At 32.1% G+C, this 19,547-nt stretch overlaps 1 protein-coding gene across 2 annotated transcripts; it reads right to left on the reverse strand.

The window, feature by feature from the left end:
• Positions 1–12,110: 12,110 nt before the first annotated feature.
• Positions 12,111–18,225, reverse strand: LOC112711067 (uncharacterized). 2 transcript variants are annotated; one of them, XM_072203035.1, is made up of 7 exons: positions 17,973–18,225; positions 17,530–17,704; positions 14,155–14,372; positions 13,764–14,001; positions 13,605–13,690; positions 13,095–13,186; positions 12,111–12,665 (listed from the first exon to the last, which is right to left on the reverse strand). In XM_072203035.1, the coding sequence occupies exons 2-7, from the start codon at positions 17,635–17,637 to the stop codon at positions 12,436–12,438; spliced, it is 972 nt and encodes a 323-aa protein (XP_072059136.1). In that variant the 5' UTR covers positions 17,638–17,704; positions 17,973–18,225; the 3' UTR covers positions 12,111–12,435. The 2 variants fall into 2 exon arrangements, with proteins under 2 accessions (XP_072059136.1, XP_025619400.1); XM_025763615.3 differs by having other exon boundaries at positions 12,111–12,722.
• Positions 18,226–19,547: the final 1,322 nt, after the last annotated feature.

A 19,547-nucleotide genomic window follows, 5' to 3' on the forward strand; every position in this document is an offset into this window, starting at 1 on the left:
TCCTCACGGGCATTGTTACCACAAATCCTATGGCGCTTCCTCAGTTCTGTGCAAAACTCAGCATCCACAACAGAAACACACAACAAAACAAGGGAGTTCAACCAATCGGACATCCCCTCAGGAACTCTGGACGACATCTCTACAATATTATTGCGAGAAGACATGAGGCCAACTAGTCCTACAAGTAAGAAAAGAAAATGAGGTTACTACAAACATCTCGGACAAAGGAGAAAACAACTCGGTTAAATACTTCTCAGGCAATGAAAAGAAAGAAAAGGAAAACCCCAAGACTCAAACCAAAGTCCTGGGCATCCTTTGGAGGCAGTAACAAGGCAAGGTTCCCAGAAAAATAGTGTGAAGTCAACATCCCAGCATTTCTCAAAAAAGAATCCAAAACAGCAACACTTTTCAGCAAAAAGCACGCCAAGCAGAGACCATTCAAAGATGCAAACTTATTAAAGAGCAGACAAAAGCAACCTTCAAATAAACGAGGAACAGACATGGACAAGCAGTACCAAGAACAGAAACAACGAAAACATGCAAAGCCCTAGAGGCACCCAACAAAGGCGAAAAGGATCATGCAAAAAAGAGAGAAACTCTCAGAAAGCACACTTCAACAAATCTAGGGCTCAAAGAAAACAGAAAGATCCAAACTTTGCCAAGAAGAGAGGATCAAAACTGAAACCTCTTCACAAAACCACAATCAAAGAGAAAGCATGAAAAGGGACTAACCTGGAGACGGAAGAAACATCGAAAAAAGGGGCAGAAACAAAAGTTGCCTAGGAAACCGCCGAGCGACGCCACTAACGCCAGAAAGCAGAAACGCAAAGCGAAAGATGGAGAGTGAAGAGAGAAGCGGAAAAAGTTACGAAGAGGTTACAAAGAAAATAAAAGGAGAGAAACCGTTTTCTGGGTTTTTCAAAATCAAAGTAAAGAGCCCAGGGAAAACGGGGCAATTAATGCTCAAAATTAAAGAAAGCATTAAACCCTCGCACGTTCCCAAAAAAGCGCCAATATAAAAGTGTGCGTCTTTTAGAGGAAACGTTCTACATTCAAAAGCAACTACAAAGGAATCGACAAAATGCTTGAGTTTGGCTTCACCAAAGAAGGGCCGAAGTCAAAGACTCGACCTCAAAAAAGAAGACCGAGCTCAAGCAGGGGCACTGTTCATACCCTGGGTCAAGATGACCGACCCAGGATGTTCGACAGACAAAGCGACCGACCTCTTCAGGTCAGGACAACCCGACCTCTTCCCAAAGATCTCGGTCAAGTCCCTACGAAAGCCCAAGGAAGGGACCAAACAGAGGAACACGTCCCAAATCCTAAAGCGGCCCAAGCCTACAGCGAGAAGTGCGGTTCCCTTAAAAGATAAGATGACCTCACTTAAAGATAAAAGATAAGATAAGATAACTAAACTTATCTTATCCACAGAAGGCCACATCTCACCATTATAAATACACTGGAGCACCCAGGTATAACTCATACTCTGATTCTACTCAATACCTTCTTAATCCCCTTGCTAACTTGAGCATCGGAGTCCCTTGCAGGTACCCCCCACCCTTCGGAGACAAAGGATTAGCAGCACATTCAGTCCAACAAGTCGGACGCACCAGCTTCGGCCGCTATTCACCAGCCGGACACATCAGTTCCGACCAGCACAGAAGATCTCGTCCGAGATCAACCTACAATTTCAGGTAACCCTCGGAACAGTTGGCATTCAACTTGCCTATAATGCAAGAAGATGCACGCCCCTACACTAGAAGGGTCAACTTTGATCAAAGGTTGGACCAAGTCCTCATGGATATATGTGTGGAAGGAGCTCAATGGAAAAGAGACTCTAAAGGCAAGCCGGTTCAATTAAGAAGACTGGACCTTAAGCCTATGGCTAGAGGATGGTTGGAGTTCATCCAACGCTTCATCATCCCTACTAGCAACTGATCCAAAGTTACTGTGGATCGGGCCATCGTGATCCATAGCATCATGATTGGAGAGGAAGTAGAAGTTCATGAAGTCATCTCTCTAGAACTCTACAAAGTAGCCGAAAAGCCACCCACTTTGGCAAGGCTAGCTTTTCCTCATCTGACTTGCCATCTATGCTATTCAGCTGGAGTTGTCATATAAGGAGATATCCTCATTGAAGAGGACAAGCCCATCACTAAAAAGAGGATGGAGCAAACAAGAGAAGCCATCCATGGATCTCAAGAGACGCATGAGGAAGCTCATCATCAAGAAATCCCTGAGATGCCTCAAGGGATGCATTTTCCTCCAAACAACTATTGGGAACAACTCAACACTTCTCTAGAATGATTGAGTCATGACATAAACCAATTAAGGGTGGACCACCAAGAGCACTTCATCATTCTCAATGAGATTAGAGAAGATCAAAGAGCTATGAGGGAGGAGCAACAAAGGCAAGAAAGAGACATAGATGAGCTCAAGAACACCATTGGTCCTTTAAGGAGAAGGTGCCACCATCACTAAGGTGGACTCATTCCTTAATTTCCTTGTTCTTATCTCTCTATTTTTCGTTTATGAGCTTCATGTTTGTCTATGTTTGTGTCTTTGTTACATGATCATTAGTGTCTAGTGTCTATGTCTTAAGGCTATGAATAATTCCATGAATCCTTCACCTTTCTTAAATGAAAAATGTTTTTAATACAAAAGAACAAGAAGTACATGTGTTTCGAATTCATCCTTAAAATTAGTTTAATTATATTGATGTGGTGACAATACTTTTTGTTTTCAGAATGAATGCTTGAACAGTGCATATTTTTTATCTTGTTGTTTATGAATGTTAAAATTGTTGGCTCTTAAAAGAATGATGAACAAGAGAAATGTTATTGATGATCTGAAAAATCATAAAATTGATTCTTGAAGCAAGAAAAAGCAGTGAAGAAAAAAAAGGTTGCGAAAAAAAATATATATATATATAAAAGAAAAAGAAAAAGCAAGCAGAAAAATCCAATAGCCCTTCAAACCAAAAGGCAAGGGTAAAAAGGATCCAAAACTTTGAGCATCAATGGATAGGAGGGCCCAAGGAAATAAAATCCAAGCCTAAGCGGCTAAATCAAGCTGTCCCTAACCATGTGCTTGTGGCATGAAGGTCCAAGTGAAAAGCTTGAGACTAAGTGGTTAAAGTCATGATCCAAAGCAAAAAGAGTGTGCTTAAGAGCTCTGGACACCTCTAACTGGGGACTTTAGCAAAGCTGAGTCACAATCTGAAAAGGTTCACCCAGTCATGTGTCTGTGGCATTTATGTATCCGGTGGTAATACTGGAAAACAAAGTGCTTAGGGCCACGGCTAAGACTCATAAAAGTAGCTGTGTTCAAGAATCAACATACTTAACTAGGAGAATCAATAACACTATCTGAACTCTGGGTTCCTATAGATGCCAATCATTCTGAACTTCAAGGGATAAAGTGAGATGCCAAAACTGTTCAGAAGCAAAAAGCTACAAGTCCCGCTCATCTAATTAGAACTAATATTCATTGATATTTTGAGATTTATAGTATATTCTCTTCTTTTTATCCTATTTGATTTTCAGTTGCTTAGGAACAAGCAACAATTTAAGTTTAGTGTTGTGATGAGCGGATAATTTATACGCTTTTTGGCATTGTTTTTAGGTAGTTTTTAGTAGGATCTAGCTACTTTTAGGGATGTTTTCATTAGTTTTTATGCAAAATTCATATTTCTGGACTTTACTATGAGTTTGTGTGTTTTTCTATGATTTCAGGTATTTTCTGGCTGAAATTGAGGAACCTAAGCAAAAATCTTATTCATGCTGAAAAAGGACTGCTGATGCTGTTGGATTCTGACCTCCCTGCACTCGAAATAGATTTTCTGAAGCTACAAAACTTCAAATGGCGCGCTCTCAACTGAGTTGGAAAATAGACATCTAGGGCTTTCCAGCAATATATAATAGTCTATACTTTGTTCGAGCTTAGATGACACAAACTGGCGCTCAACGCCAGTTCCAGGCTGCATTCTGGAGTAAAACGCCAGAAACACGTCACAAACCAGAGTTAAACGCCAAACAGACGTTACAACTTGGCATTTAAGTCCAAGAGAAGCCTCTGCACGTGTAAAGCTCAAGCTCAGCCCAAGCACACACCAAATTGGGCCCCGAAAGTGGATTTCTGCACTTAGACTTATTTCTGTAAACCCTAGTAACTAGTCTAGTATAAATAGGACTTTTTACTATAGTAATTTCATCTTGGTATCTATCTTCAGACGTTTAGTTCTTAGACTTTGGGGGCTGGCCATTTGGCCATGCCTGGACCATCACTTATGTATTTTCAACGGTGGAGTTTCTATACACCATAGATTAAGGGTGTGGAGCTCTGCTGCACCTCGAGTTTAAATGCAATCACTACTATTTTCTATTCAATTCAGCTTATTCTTGTTCTAAGATATTTGTTGCACTTCAACATGATGAATGTGATGATCCGTGACACTCATCATCATTCTCACCTATGAACGCGTGACTGACAACTACTTCCGTTCTACCTTAGACCGAGCGTGTATCTCTTGGATTCCTTAATCAGAATCTTCGTGGTATAAGCTAGAACCCTTTGGCGGCCATTCTTGAGAATCCAGAAAGTCTAAACCTTGTCTGTGGTATTCTGAGTAGGATTCAGGGATTGACTAACTGTGACGAGCTTCAAACTCGCGATTGTTGGGTGTGGTGACAGACGCAAAAGAATCAATGGATTCTATTCCGACATGATCGAGAACCGACAAATGATTAGCCATGCTGTGACAAGAGCATTTGAACCATTTTTTACTGAGAGGATGGGAAGTAGCCATCGACAACGGTGATGCCCTACATACAGCTTGCCGTGGAAAGGAGTAAGAAGGATTGGATGAAAGCAGTAGGAAAGTAGAGATTCAGAAGGAACACAGCATCTCCGTACACTTATCTGAAATTCCTACCAATGATTTACATAAGTATCTCTATCTTTATTTTATGCTTTATTTATCATAATTTTCGAAAAACCATTATAACCATTTATTATCCGCCTAACTGAGATTTACAAGATGACCATAGCTTGCTTCATACCAACAATCTCCGTGGGATCGACCCTTACTCACGTAAGGTTTATTACTTGGACGACCTAGTGCACTTGCTGGTTAGTTGTGCAAAGTTGTGAAGAACGTGAGTGAACCATAGTAGTTTGCACCAAGTTTTTGGAGCCATTGCTAAGAATTGTTCAAGTTATGAAAAGAGTAAATCACAATTTTGCCTATCAGTCTACACCCTGTTTATCTAAGAACTTTAGCCTAAGTCCTTCGTATGATGTTGTTGTTTTGTGGCCACTCAATGAAGTACCACTAAGATGCTCTTTGACGACGTATGATCGTGCAGAGGAGTAGTAGATGATCTTTTGCCTTTTGATGACTTTCCACCTTATTTCAGTTTTGAAGACCTAGAATGTACTTTCCCTCGCTTTAGTAGTTTAGAGGGACTAGGTGAGTATAGAGTCTAGGCTAACCTGGGTGCTAACTAAGATATAAGTTCCTATAAAGGCTGGATAATTGAATGTTATCAACTGCTTAAAATGTATATGTGTATATAAGTGGGGTTGTTTATAACAGTTTTATCTGCTATTCTTTGTGAATTGATTATGAATGATTCTATTTATTAACCTAAACGTTTTGAAAATAAAAATACCTAGCAAAGTTCTACGCTTTTAACAACGAATCAGGCTCATATATTAAATAATAGATAATAATAATTAGCAGGACAAGTTGGTAGAACTCAGTTTCCGGTATGATCTAGACATGCTGAAAGTTGGGTCGTTATAGTTCTAATCTTAACTGAATTCTAATTATCATATTGGAAAACTTGGTTTTTGGAATTAAGCTTAAAAACTCCTTCTCACAATTCTTTAAGTTTAGAAACTAGACTTGATAAGTGACATCGAATCAACTAGGGTTAACGCTTGTGAATTGTGTGGTTTATAAATCAATGAACGTACTTCACCTCTTTTCATAATCAATTAAACAAGGAATTGGTGGTTTATTAAGTTAAGAGAAATTGAATTACCAAGGGATTGATATTTGATTACTAATTATTTGCCGTACATACATCTTGCATGATTAAAATAGAGAGTGATAAGCATTCCTCCTAAAGTTCAACATCTCTGAAACTTTAACTCTTTTAATCATATTACTCTCTCAACCATTTTGCCTTATTTTATTGATTGTTTTTATGCTAAGGAATTCTAAAAGCCTAAATTTTGATTGTCTGACTAGATTAATCAATTGACCATTACTTGCTTAGTCTGTTAATCCACGTGGGAACGATAACGCACACCCGTAGTATTACTTGATACAACTCGGTGAACTTGCCGATAGTAGTTTGCAAAAATCTACATCAATAGTTAAACAGGTGATATCTACATGAAGCACATAAAATATAATAATATCATACATATATGCCCGAAGGCTCATTTAGTACATCATAGTTCATACCGGGTTACGTCATTGTTTATTCATGTAAATATTTACAAACTTCATATTTGTACTAACAGGCCCCAACGCACAAGAGTCATCTTAGTCTGGGACCTGTTCTAACTTGTTTATATAGATATTTATAAAAGCAACGAGACCTCTAAAAGTCTATATAGAGCGAGGAAAAAGACCATTACTACTATTTCTACTATTGCTATTGTTGCTCATGGATGGTTCGGATTTTCTAGATCCACAAATTGACCGGCAAGTGCACCGGGTCATACCAAGTAATACCTCAAGTGAGTGAGGGTCGATCCCACGAGGATTGATGGACTGAGCAACTATGGTCGAATGACTCACTTAGTTAGGCCAGCAGAAATTTGTGTTTTGAGGGTTGCGAAATGCATTAAACAGTAAATTCAGAGAATAAGAAATCAAACAGTAAAAGTGAGGTAAAATTTATAGGAGAAATCAGTTAAGGTTTCAGAGTTTTTTATTCATCCGGATTAAGTTTTCTTACCAACTATTTTAATCATGCAAGATTCGTTTCATAGCAAACTGTAATTGACTAAACCCTAATGTCTTAGTGATTTAGTCTCCTCTAACCCAAATCAACTATCAATGTCCTGGTCACTTAATGTAGATTAGAGGGTTAAGTTCGATTCTAGTTTATGGCCACAGAAACCCTAATTACCAAACCTAAGAGGATTATATGTCACGTATCCTGATAAATTTAAATAATTAGCAATTTAGGAGGAATTTGCTTTCAAGCTATTGTTCAAGTGAGATAACTCTGTCGAGAATCACAAGAACACATATGGAATAAGGGTTAAACTATCGTTCTACTCAGATTCATAAGACGAAGAATGAAAGCGATCCTTGAAATTGAATAAATACATTAATTAAAGTAAAAAAGTAATAGTCTTAATCTATAGAAATAAACAGAGCTCCTAACCTTAACCAAGGAAGTTTAATAGCTCATGACTTACAAAGAAAACCAGAGTTCTCAAAAGTGAAACGTGCGGAAGAGGAAAGATCTGCCTAAAGGGAGAATATTTTCCTTTTTATATCTAACCTAATTTTATTTGAAACTAAAATAAAAAAATAAATTCTAAACCTAAAAGATTTTGTTTGTAAATAAAAATAACCAAAAAGAGATGAAATACAATAATTAAAAGTCAAATCTAGCTAAAGATTCTCCTTTGGGTGAGGTTGACCCACACTTCTGGCATTCAGCGCCAATATTGGCAGTGAGTTCTGTCTTCCTAGGCGCTAAACGCAAGGCTCAGCGTTAAGTGCCCTTTGAGGAAGTGATTCTAGAAGAAAATTATAAACTATTATATATTATTGGAAAGGTCTAAAAATTGACTTTCCAACATCGCTGGAACTGCGTCAATTGGACCTCTGTAGCTCAAGTTATGCTCGTTGGAGTGCAAGGAGGTCAGGGTTGATAGTATCCACTTTCTTCCTTTTTTGCACAAAATTCTGCCAAATTGATCCGAATTTCACCTGAGATAATTAAAACATAAAACACACTTAAAGTAGCATCCAAGGAGGATTTTAATACTAAAATATACTTAAACTCACTAAATTCTAACTTAAAATAAGAAGAAAATAAGTATAAGATGCTCACGCATCAATGGACATGTTGGTAGCTGAGAAAATACTGTGCTGAAGCAAGGAGATAGTCATCGGACACACTCGTGATGTTGGTGCTCGCCTGTCCAAATGCAGGAAACTCAAAGAAGATCATGTTGGTTTCCATGCGCTGATCCGGAAAAAGTAAGGGGGTGAGAATCTAAGTTTCCCAGCAGGGTACTACACGAAAAACCTAAGGGGTTCCGCAGCCTAAGTCCTAAGTCTAAGAGTTTGCGCAGTTGTATTGGTAAGTCCCATAAACAAGTACAAAAATAAGTATATAGTAGAATAGTGAACAAGCACAGAATACAGGAAACATAGATAAATCAGAATCACAGAGAAATGCAACAACTATGTATGATGCATGCCTAGTCCTATGCAAACCATGAGCTCACACGCCGGTTGGCTATCCGCAACCCGGTGTTACCTGGGACCAAGCTCGAATACGGTTTTCCAATTGCGTATATTCTGCATACATTCCTAATGGACTAATCCACGTGCATTCTGGCAACTGACGATTGTCGCAGAGCTTGACGCCATAGTATTCTAACAATTGGAGAAATAGATTTTTAGCATAAATTGGGCATCCCCACATCTTATGGTTCTGGTTCTGTCAGAGCAGAGACTCCTTCTCTGCAGCTAATCTCTTAGCATGATTCTGGTTTCATCAAAGCAGACACTCCTCCTCTCCATATAATCTCTTAGCACCTTGAGATTTACAGTTTTCTTTTTCTGTGACACCTTTCACATAAACTTTATCTCTAAGGGACTTATCTGTCTTTTTTTTTATAAAAATTTGTGCCCGGTCTCTTCTCTTTAAATCTCTCAACCTTTTTCACATTTATTATTTTGTACTTGGTAGTTTTATAATTTTGCCCTTTTGCACATAACTTCCCTTTTTATCATTTTCTTTAGGTATTTGATGATGCTTTCACCACTAATGTTATTACTTTACTATTTTATCCTCATATCCTTTCTAACATAACTTTTTACCCTTCATTAAGTTAATTAATCATTTTTACACTTACTTTATACCCAAAATTACTATTTTATCCCTAAATGCTCTAACTTTTTCGTTTAACCTTATTTAGCATCAAAATTTTACCAGATTGATCCTAATATTTTTCTATGACCCAATTGTTCCTAATATTTTTATTAAATATCAATTTTATTCCTAGGAACCTAAAATACTATTTTACCCTTTATTAATTTATTTACTTGTTTTAGTTACTGCTTTTTACCATTTTACTTCTAACTTTTACTATAACTTTTATTTAGTCTCAAAATTTTATTTTAATTATAATTTTGACCCAACTAATTTATATAATTTCTATTTTATTCTTGATGACACTAAGTTCAGAATTTTACCAATCTTTTAATTAAATTATATTTTTAACCTTCTTTTTATCCAAAAATGACCTTAACATCCGTTTTATTCTTACCTACTTGTTTCATAGGATTAAAACTATTTTTCCTAACCTCTTTTAACCCCTGAGCACATGGCTTTTCAGCTTTTTTGGTGCTAAAATTTCCAGAAACACACTTTTACATTTTTATTCACTTTTAATGGTATTTAAGGCTTGAAACTTAAACTCCAAGTGTTCCATTAGTTTTTGGTTGTCCCGTACGAGGGTAATGCTCCATTGAGTGAGCATTTGTCAGCATCCTCCTCCCGCCGATCACGAACATACTACTGCTCGAGTTGTACTACCTCTTCCGCTGACACGACAGAGAGAAATTTGGCTCCGTACAAACATAAAAAACCTTCTTCACCGAATCCATCGCCGGCACCATCTGACTAAGAGCTACGTTCTCCCACATAAGATGGGAGGTTTGGCCATGGTGGGGGACTTTCTTGGGGCAGCGGCGTTGGTGTGGATTGGCACTAGTGTCAATGAGGTCAACATTAGTGATGAAGAAGACACCTTCCATGGTGGAAGGAGTGGTGGCGGCTACACTAGGAGCGCTTGAATATTTTAGGTCTTATTTTGGCAAACTTCGAAAAAAAGATCTTTTTTGAGTTATTTTTTTAAAAAAAAATTTATGTAAAAGTAAAAACAATTTTACGTTTGGATATCTCATGCAAAAATATTCTTTTATTTATCAATTATGTTTATGTATAACAATATAAAAATATTTTTTATTTTTTTATTATGTAAAAATTATTTTTTTAAAAAAAATCTTTTAAAAAAGGATATAAATTGTAGCTTCTCAAAAAATATATTTTTTATTTTTCTACTACTTTTACTTTTACTATAAAAAAATTTAACAAACACGCTAAAAAGTAAAAAAAAAAATAGAAAGAAGATTTTTTCATTGAAAAAAGATTTTTTTTTATTAAATTAATGACGCCTAAATAAATACTTAGCCTTGAAAGGATATTTTAATCTATTTAAAATTAACCAAACTTGTATTTTAGATATTTTTAAAACTAAGTTCAAATTTTTAAAGTCTAGTATAAATAAATAATTCTAATTTTAAAAGAGTATTTTTATCTTTTTGAAATTAACTAATAGGTATTTTGATCTTCTTAAAATTAAATTCCTATTCCTAATACAAATTAAACAAACTTATTTTATAATTAATACTAAAAGGGTATTTTGTCATTTTAAAATAAACAAGAAGTTATTTTAGTCTTTTTATAATTAAATTTTAATTTCTAATACCATTAAAGAAACTTAATTCTAAAAGAGATCTTAGTCTTTTAAAATAAAAAAATATATTAGTCTTTTTAAAATTAAATTCAAATTTATTTATAATAAAAATAATCAAAATCATTCTTAAAATATTATTTTTGTCTTTCCAAGTAAATATTTAAAGGGATATTTTAGTATTTTAAAGCTTAATTTTTAAAAGAGACATTTTAGTCTTATAATTTAATTAAAGGGTATATTAGTTGTTTCAAATTTAAACTTATAATTTAAAATATAATTAAAAATTTTAATATTAAAAAATTATTTGTAAAGATATTTTTGTATTTTTGGAAAAAAAATGAAAACACTTTGTGAAAAAATTAAAAAGATATTTGTTTTTATGAAATTAGCCAAAGGGATATTTTGTTCATTTCATAATTAATAGCAAAGGTCTTTTAGTATATTACGTAATATATATTTAAAAGATTGAAAAATAAATATTGACATAGATAATATGATGCACGTATCATATTTTTATTCATCTATATTGTTTTTATCATATTCATATATATAAATTATTCATCATATCAAAACAAACACCTAATAAAAATAACAAATACATTGATCTTCTAATAAAATTTAAAAATGTAGAATAAATAAAAGATTAATTACAAATTTAGTACCTAAAAAATTCAACCGCTGATAAAAAAATTCCTAAAAAATGTTATCAACGAAACAGTCCCTGAATAATTTGATAATACGATAAAAAAAATTAATAAATATATTTTTTGTAAATAACAAAAAACTTTCATATTGAATAAATGACTTATCCATTGGATCTAAATTTTTATAAAAATATTTGAATAAATATTTAGAAGGTGTACAAAAATATTTGGAGCAAAATTTATTTCTAAATTTTACCTTTTATTTTTCAGAAAAATATAGTCATTCACAATAAAAAAATTGTTTAAAAAATTTGATAGACAAAAATTACCAAATTTTAAGGATAAAAATATTTTAATTTTTTCATAATAATTTTAAAATTTTATATCAAAATTTGGTCTCTAAAACCATTTTTTAGTATTTTTAATATCTAGTTCTTTTTTTATCGTGTTTTAAAATCTTTCATGGCTTATTTGTCATTAGCATATTTTAGAGTTAGTTTTACTAGTAATACAAATTTCCGAATACCATTTTGATAGTTTACTCATAAATAAATAAATACATAAAAGAGCAGCAATATTAATTCATAGTCTGTCTTTATAACAAAAGTCAAAAGTAAATACATAAAAAAACAGACACACATAATTAAAATAAGAGTTTAATTTTAATGCACTGACAATGTAAATTATTTTATACAATCAATTCTTTTGTATGATCATTCATGCAGTCAAGGTGAAAGGTTGTTATTTTTACTTATATAACATTACGTAATTGGATGCATACAATGTATCAAAATTAAAGTTCCAAAATAATTATACAAAAGTTTAGTCACTTCCAAAATGCAAATGCTAACCTCTTCAAAAAAAAAAAAATCCCTCAGTTTATATAAACTAAAATTTACATTGCTTAAGGTCACACATCTTTTTAAGATGTACTTCTGAACATTTCTCAGAACTACTGCAAAACTTCTAACGCCGGAGTCAGATTCACCAGAATAAACAAGCAAAAGAGGTAGTTATTAGTTAGTTGATCCACACGAACCAGAATTTACAGGGAAGATCGGCATGCGAAGAAGTTGAAGTCAGGGTGGAACACGTTGAGCTGCTTCAACCATGAGTTTGCAGCATTGTATAAACATGTTACTCTTTCATTCACATGTGATGATGGAGTTAACCAGATATCTCCCTGCATTCTATAGGTGGCTAGGCCGAAAGGCGACACCGATAAGCAGCCGCTGTTCTTCCTCTTGGATTTCTCCCCCACCACCATTCCCCACCCTGTCGGAAAACATACGTCATTCTCTATGTTGATTTCAGCACAAATGTTATCACAGTCTGCCGAAACACAAGAAAATTAGTTATAAACTTGCAAAATTGTTGTAATTACAACTACAATTGAGCCACGGCTCGCTAAATAAGATTAATTATATTGATCAAACGACGTCATGGGATCCAAGTGAAAAACATACGTGTTTAAAACCATTATTGACCAGTTGCAATCCGAACATGCAATGATAGATATACGTGTTTTATATGAATGCCTACTTCCATGAAGACAACTTCATGTGAAAATAATACTGCAAATATTTAGATGATTCGGTTAAACATGTCAAACTATCTATGGGTTCATAATATTATTTTCACCTAAAGATATTTTCATGGAAGTAATCACTTTTTACATATCATTCACCAGCTAGTTTTGGATACCTTGAAAAGAAGATGACAATGTGTGATAAGTGAGGAAACACGTTGCCAAGGCCTTGTTATCTTTCTGAGTTGGTATGGCGTAAATCGGATACCTATCGATGATAAATCAGTATAAGATCTATCAAGCACTGAAACCAAGAGAATTTAATCCAGACAAGGAGAAACGTAGTAAAAAGAAACTTATGATTCTTGTATATGAATTCACAAGGAAACAGAACCAAATGTTGATCAAGAGTACAAGACTCAGGCCCAGCTTCATTTCTATATCATTAAGAAACATAGTCATAAACTTAATCTTGTCGAAAAGAACATAACCTCAGATAAATTTTGCAACAATTTAGGGCCACTTGTTATCAAGAAGTTGTTATTTTTGGATAATTCAAAACGCAATCTGAAGTTCTCACAAGAGCTAATTGAAAAGGTGAAGCTTTATTTGTGAATTGTGAAGTGTAAAACAAAATCAAAGCCAATTTCATTACGGGCAGAATTAAAAGAATAATTTAAACTCACCAAGAAACAGCCATCCAAGAAGCCGGAGAAAGATCCACACTCTTCAAGGTCATTAATGCCGGATAGCTTCTAGCTAATTCAATTATCTGGTGAGAAACAATCATAGTGTATGAGTGAACATACAAACACATTTGCAATGGCGAAGTTAAGGGCAACAACCTTATCTGCTAACGGGAGCCGGTTATATGGAGAACTCTTCTCCATGTACTCCAAGTAAAGGTAACCAAGCATATCCCTCGTGGGCCAAGAACCTACCTGGTCAGAGCTTGAATTGAAGGAATTAGCATCCCACGATTCACTAGAATTGTTACTTAATGACCTTGATAGTTTATCGCTGCTATCATCACTCCAGCAATCACATTCCAATTCAACTACTTCGTTATCCTCTCGCCGTCCCCTAGATAAGAAGTAGGAGATTACTATAAACAATTCTTTTGATACATCAACAAGCATGTAAACCTCATATTCGTCGTTTTAAAATAACTGCCAGTCTTTATTCTCTATTGAAAAGTACAATGTACCATAGCATTACCCTTGGCTTTTACCATACCTAGAAGCTGCAACAGACTTAGTGCTGTAGATTTGGATAGCGGACAGATACGGAACATAGAATTGCATTAGAGTTTCCCCACTTTCGCGCATCACCGGTGTACCGGCACCATATGCACTCCATTCAGAATAGCAGTCCCAAAGATCTTTCAGAGTGAAGTATTCAATTGTGTCCTTAACAGGAGGTAGCCATTGATTATTTAGATCATTTGAGCATCTCTGCAAACACAAACATTATCTCCACTACAGTAAGACAAACCATGCAATGCTAGCCATTAAACGAATCTACACCTATGATTTAACCTTCAAGTAGCAAGTCAAGTAATTTATCCTAGTAATTGCAATATCACAAACTATATATATTCACACATACACTAATTATGAGCAGAGATAAAATATTCCTAGTCACATAACATTCATAAAAAATAAAATATCTTTATTAAGTTTTACATATATTTTGGATATATTTTTTAAGAAAAATAATTTTATTAAAAAAAATAAATTATTTGTTTTGTCTAAAACCTAACAATACGTTGCTTTTAAAAAAACAAAAACAAAAAACGTTTTTAATGTTTAAAAACTCTTTTCGAAAAGTCTATTCAAATATAAAATGACTTTTGTCTATTAAAAACGGTCTTTTTAAAAAAAATAAAAAAAAAATACTTATTTCAAAAGTCCATTCAACCTTACTCTAATACTAAGAGTTTATTTGAGAAGCATAAAAGCTTTTTTTTTTTTTTTGACTTATGAAAGTCACGTTAATATCGTTTGGGATAGTTTTTTAATTATGCTTTTAACGTTTCAAAAAGTTATTTAAAAAATTTTAAAAAATAATAAAATTTGACTTTTTTTTAAAAAAAATTATTTTATTACTCTTATTTATTAAAATAATTTTAAAGACAAGTGCTTATATGATAAAAAATTCAAATACAAAATAATTTATTTATAAACTATTTTTAATATAAATTCTTATATTTTAAATTCCTTTTCATATTTTAAGCTTTTTTCTAAAAGAATTTAATTAATTTGTTTATCCAAACTCACCCTAATTATAATTGGCGAAAAAGACAAATGTTATAGGAACTATTTCTTTATATGCTTTTAGTGTATTTTTTATTTTGTATTAAAAATAGAAATTAATAAAAAGTTAAAAAATAAAAATTTACTTTTCATACAATAAAAAATGGATAAAATAAATTACACAAAGAAAAATTTAAATATAATTTCACATTCATGATTAGTATGATTTATGACAAGGCCAATTATTCAAACCAAACTTTTAACTTGCTAGCAACACATGGCGCTACCAGTATCCAGTCACAGTCACACTTGTGGCTAGGTGAAGCCATGAGAATCACGTGGCACTCAACAACTTCAAAATTAACTTTTGAGGTTTATTTTAAAAGAAAATTTGAAAAAAAAGGACGAAAACTTAAACTAAAGATTGAAAAAGAAAATAAAACAATAGTAGTAATATGTTGTGTTGCAATTTTAGTCATTGTCGTTTTAACTTATTTTGGATAAATTAACAAATTAGTGGATGTTGAAACAAAAGCAAATAAAATAAAATAGAACTCCCATTTAAGAATTGAAGAAAGTAATATAATACATGTCAATTTTTAACATGTATAAAATAAGCTATCATGTGGTGCATGCTTAATTGTTAATTAGAACCACCCAATTTTTAGTGTATATTAGTATATATCTATATATCTATATATATAATCATCCAATGGAAAGCAGAGACATATATATTTCTTTATCTCAAGTATCACAAAATTCCAAGCTAATGAGTTCCTTAACAGAATCCCGCAGATTATGCTAACACCGAGAAATAAAAAAAAATATTTTATTTTAATTTTAAGAAGCATATAGACTTAGAAACAACCGTGTCTTTACTCTATGATTAACCCTAATATATAGGAATACTAGTTGAAATATTATGGTACTTTGTGGTTAATTAATTTTCAATTAAGTGAGAAAGGGACACGTCAGAGAAGATAATATCTGAATGATGGTGGCATCAAACGAATATTCTTGTACACTGAGACACTTAGACAAAGGCAAGTTTTGATTGACCTTGACCCTGGTTTTAACGATGCTGTTTGACCCACAACACAATGACCACATCATTCCGATTTTCTCCCTCTTTTATTTATTATGGATTTTTCCCGTCGTATATTTATTTATTTTTTCAACCATATTATCTAACACTAAAAATTAATAATTCATATAAAATATATATTAAAATATGTTAAATAATATATTTATTTCTCTGTAAATATATAATAACTATTCAGTAATTAATTTTCAACATACATATAATATTTTTAAATTTTTATAAAATTTTATTTTTATTTATTAAATTATATTAAATATATATTAAAATAAGCTATTAAATTAATATAAAATAAAATATATATCAAAATATAAAATATATATAAAAAATAAATTAATTATTTTTATATAAAAAAACTAATTCTATGATTTTCATGAGTGATATCTAAATTTAGTTTAATTATAAATTTTAAATTTTTAAAAATAATTTATTTTTATATTTTAAAATTAAATATAAATTTTTTATTTTTTTAATAAATTAAACACTACTTTTTAAACAAAAAAATCACTTTATTAATATCCGAATAATTATAGGAGTGAGTCACTCCCTTATCCTGTTATGGTTAAAATTTTAAAAATAATGATTACCGCAGAATCACTGACTCTCGGTATTCCCTCTATTAGTCCGGAGGGAGAAATAGAAAGGAGAACCATCAACCGAACGAAGTGAACCACTGTTTCAGAATCATAATCATCACATAAATTAAAGAAAATTTAAAATGACATGGAAAAAAATAATAACATACAATCAAACTAATCACACCAAGATCACAAATAAAAGGAATTATTTTAAATTAAAGATTCGATCATTTATGATTATTAAAACTATTTGTGCAGAGGAAGCTAAGCGTCCTTTATCTTAAGTAGTTATCTAAGTTTTACACCCCCCTTTTATCGGCTAAATTGGATTAGAAAGCAAATTCATGATCGCACAGAATTTTCAAAATATTTAGGGGATCTCTAAAATATACAAAGAAAAGATAATCCAAACTTGTAATAATAATAATAATAATAATAATAATAATAATAATAATAATAATAATAATAATAATAATAATAATAATAAAAGGCCCCTATGCCACTATTCCCACCCGAGTGAAAGAAATCTCTTGCTCCCTGTAACGGTGACATGAATTAATTTGGACCACGATTTAATAAAACTAGGAAACGAAAAAAACAAACTCCCAGCAGAAATCGAAAAACAAGTTAAATCAATATTAAATTAAAAATAAAAATTAACCAAGAAAAAAATATTTACCCTATGGAGAGTCCTTGAAGGAACATCTGGTGTGACACATTGGAGAAAGCGTTCCAAATTTGATATGTAGCTTCTGGAACTACACCTTGTCGATGATGATGAGATCATAATTTTCCCGAGAAAGTGACAGAAAATTCTCTCTCTCTCTCTCTGAGCCTCAATTCCTCAGGATTGACTAGCAATAAAAGAAATATATACAATAATTTAAGAACTCTTTTTCTCTATCATATGATAATTTCTTTTTGGAAAACCAAATAATAATAGCTGGGAAGATAAAAACATGGATTTTTTCTTAAAATCCAAGTTTCCGATTCGGGAGAGATTTCGTTAGGATTTTGAGAGTGATGATGGAGAATAAAAGAACATGACTAGATGTCAGCATTGTCAATCATTGGGAAAAAAAAGGAATTAATTAGAAAAAAGAGAGACAAATTGCTACCAACCTTCACCAAATTCCGAATGAAATAAGGGCAATAAAAGAAAAGATTCTATTTTCCTTTTCTCTTCCTTTACATGGGTGAATTGGTTGAAGCGTTCATCGTTTTCTCTTGAAGACCACAGAAACGAAGTGAATGAAGAAGTATGAAAGGGTTGGTAGGTAGTGAGACTGCGACAAAGAAAGAGAAAGAAGAGTCTGTAACTCTTTATAGTTTCTTTCTTTTTTTTCTTTTAATCTGTTACTTTTAAATTTTAATTATGTGAGAGCTCAATCAGTTTTTTCTATTTATTATTTAAAAAGGAGTTTTAAAAGAGAGAGATTAATAAATTAATTAATATAGAGTAATATTAATTGAAAAAAAGGGGAAAAAACAAAGAGGATGGGATTTTTTTTTTAAATAAAATAAAAAAAATTATTATTTTTTCAAATCTTATCTTTTAATTTTAATTTTTTAAATATGATTTTTTTTTAGAGTAAGTTCATCGTACTTTTGGCGAAGCTTATGAGTTATATAGAGTTCACTTAATCCCGACAAACTTCACTTCAAATTCTAAATAAAATGGTTAAGTCAAATTCTTAAACTTTACAATTGACAATAACAATTATTATCATTATCTCTATAAAAGTACATAAGAATACAAAGGAGTAAGCCATATTTTTAATAAAAAATAATGGTTTTTTTATTTATAATGAAAATTTTTTTGTTAAATATTATTTATTTCTGTATATCTGTGTATTTTTAGAGACAATAATAATGATTGTTATTGTTGTCAGTAACATTAAAGAAGTCATGTTTGTTATTTGTATAATCTTATGTACTCTTTTAATTTAGATTCTCTAAATTTTAAATTTGTAATTTAGAGAATAAAATATTCTTGGAGTCTATAATAATAATTTAAAAAATTTAAATTTTATTAATTTTGGAAAAAACTGGAGTAAAATTTGCCAAAAATTAGACAAACTCTATAAAATTAATAAAATTTGCCAAAGGTCAAATAAACTCTATTAAAAATATAAAGTTCGTGGGATTTGTCTTAAATTTAAAAAATAAAATTATATTTAAAAAATTAAAATTAAAAAATAAATTCTTAACTTGTCTTAAATTTAAAAAACAAGATTATATTTAAAAAATTAAAATTAAAAATAAAAATTTAAAAGATAATGATTTTTTTTATTTTATTTTAAAAAAAAATACGAAGAAGATGAAAAAATTGAAAGAGGTGAAAGAGGGAAAAGACGATGATGACGGTGGATGGCTTAGTTAGAGAAGAGAGTGAGAGTTCGCATCGCCGCGTGTGAAGAATGAAATGTCAGTCAGTGTAATTAGATATCTTTGAGTTATCAGACTTTTCCTCTGGCCTTTCTTGTTTCGTTCTCTGGGTTTTCGCTTTTTTTTTAATATTTATTTTGTTTATTATTTGAGTTATTATATCCAATACTATATGGGCCTAATGGTTTAGTTTGGTTCCGATATAATCCACGTGTATCTATCTATAAAAAAATAATTTAATATCCAAAACAAATCTAAGAAGAAACTGAAAAGGGAGAAGAAAGTAATCACGTGGTAAGGGTCTTGGGT

Source organism: Arachis hypogaea, chromosome 9 (genome assembly GCF_003086295.3).
Source record: "Arachis hypogaea cultivar Tifrunner chromosome 9, arahy.Tifrunner.gnm2.J5K5, whole genome shotgun sequence".
Lineage (NCBI taxonomy): Eukaryota > Viridiplantae > Streptophyta > Magnoliopsida > Fabales > Fabaceae > Arachis > Arachis hypogaea.

Excerpts from the sequence above, each read along its gene's own strand:
- LOC112711067 (XM_025763615.3), bottom strand. The coding sequence starts at position 17,637 with ATGATCTCATCATCATCGACAAGGTGTAGTTCCAGAAGCTACATATCA. Across the intron at positions 13,187-13,604 it reads TCTTGGATGGCTGTTTCTTG|GTATCCGATTTACGCCATAC; the intron begins GTGAGTTTAAAT and ends TATCATCGATAG. Across the intron at positions 12,723-13,094 it reads ATTGTCATCTTCTTTTCAAG|ACTGTGATAACATTTGTGCT; the intron begins GTATCCAAAACT and ends GTGTTTCGGCAG.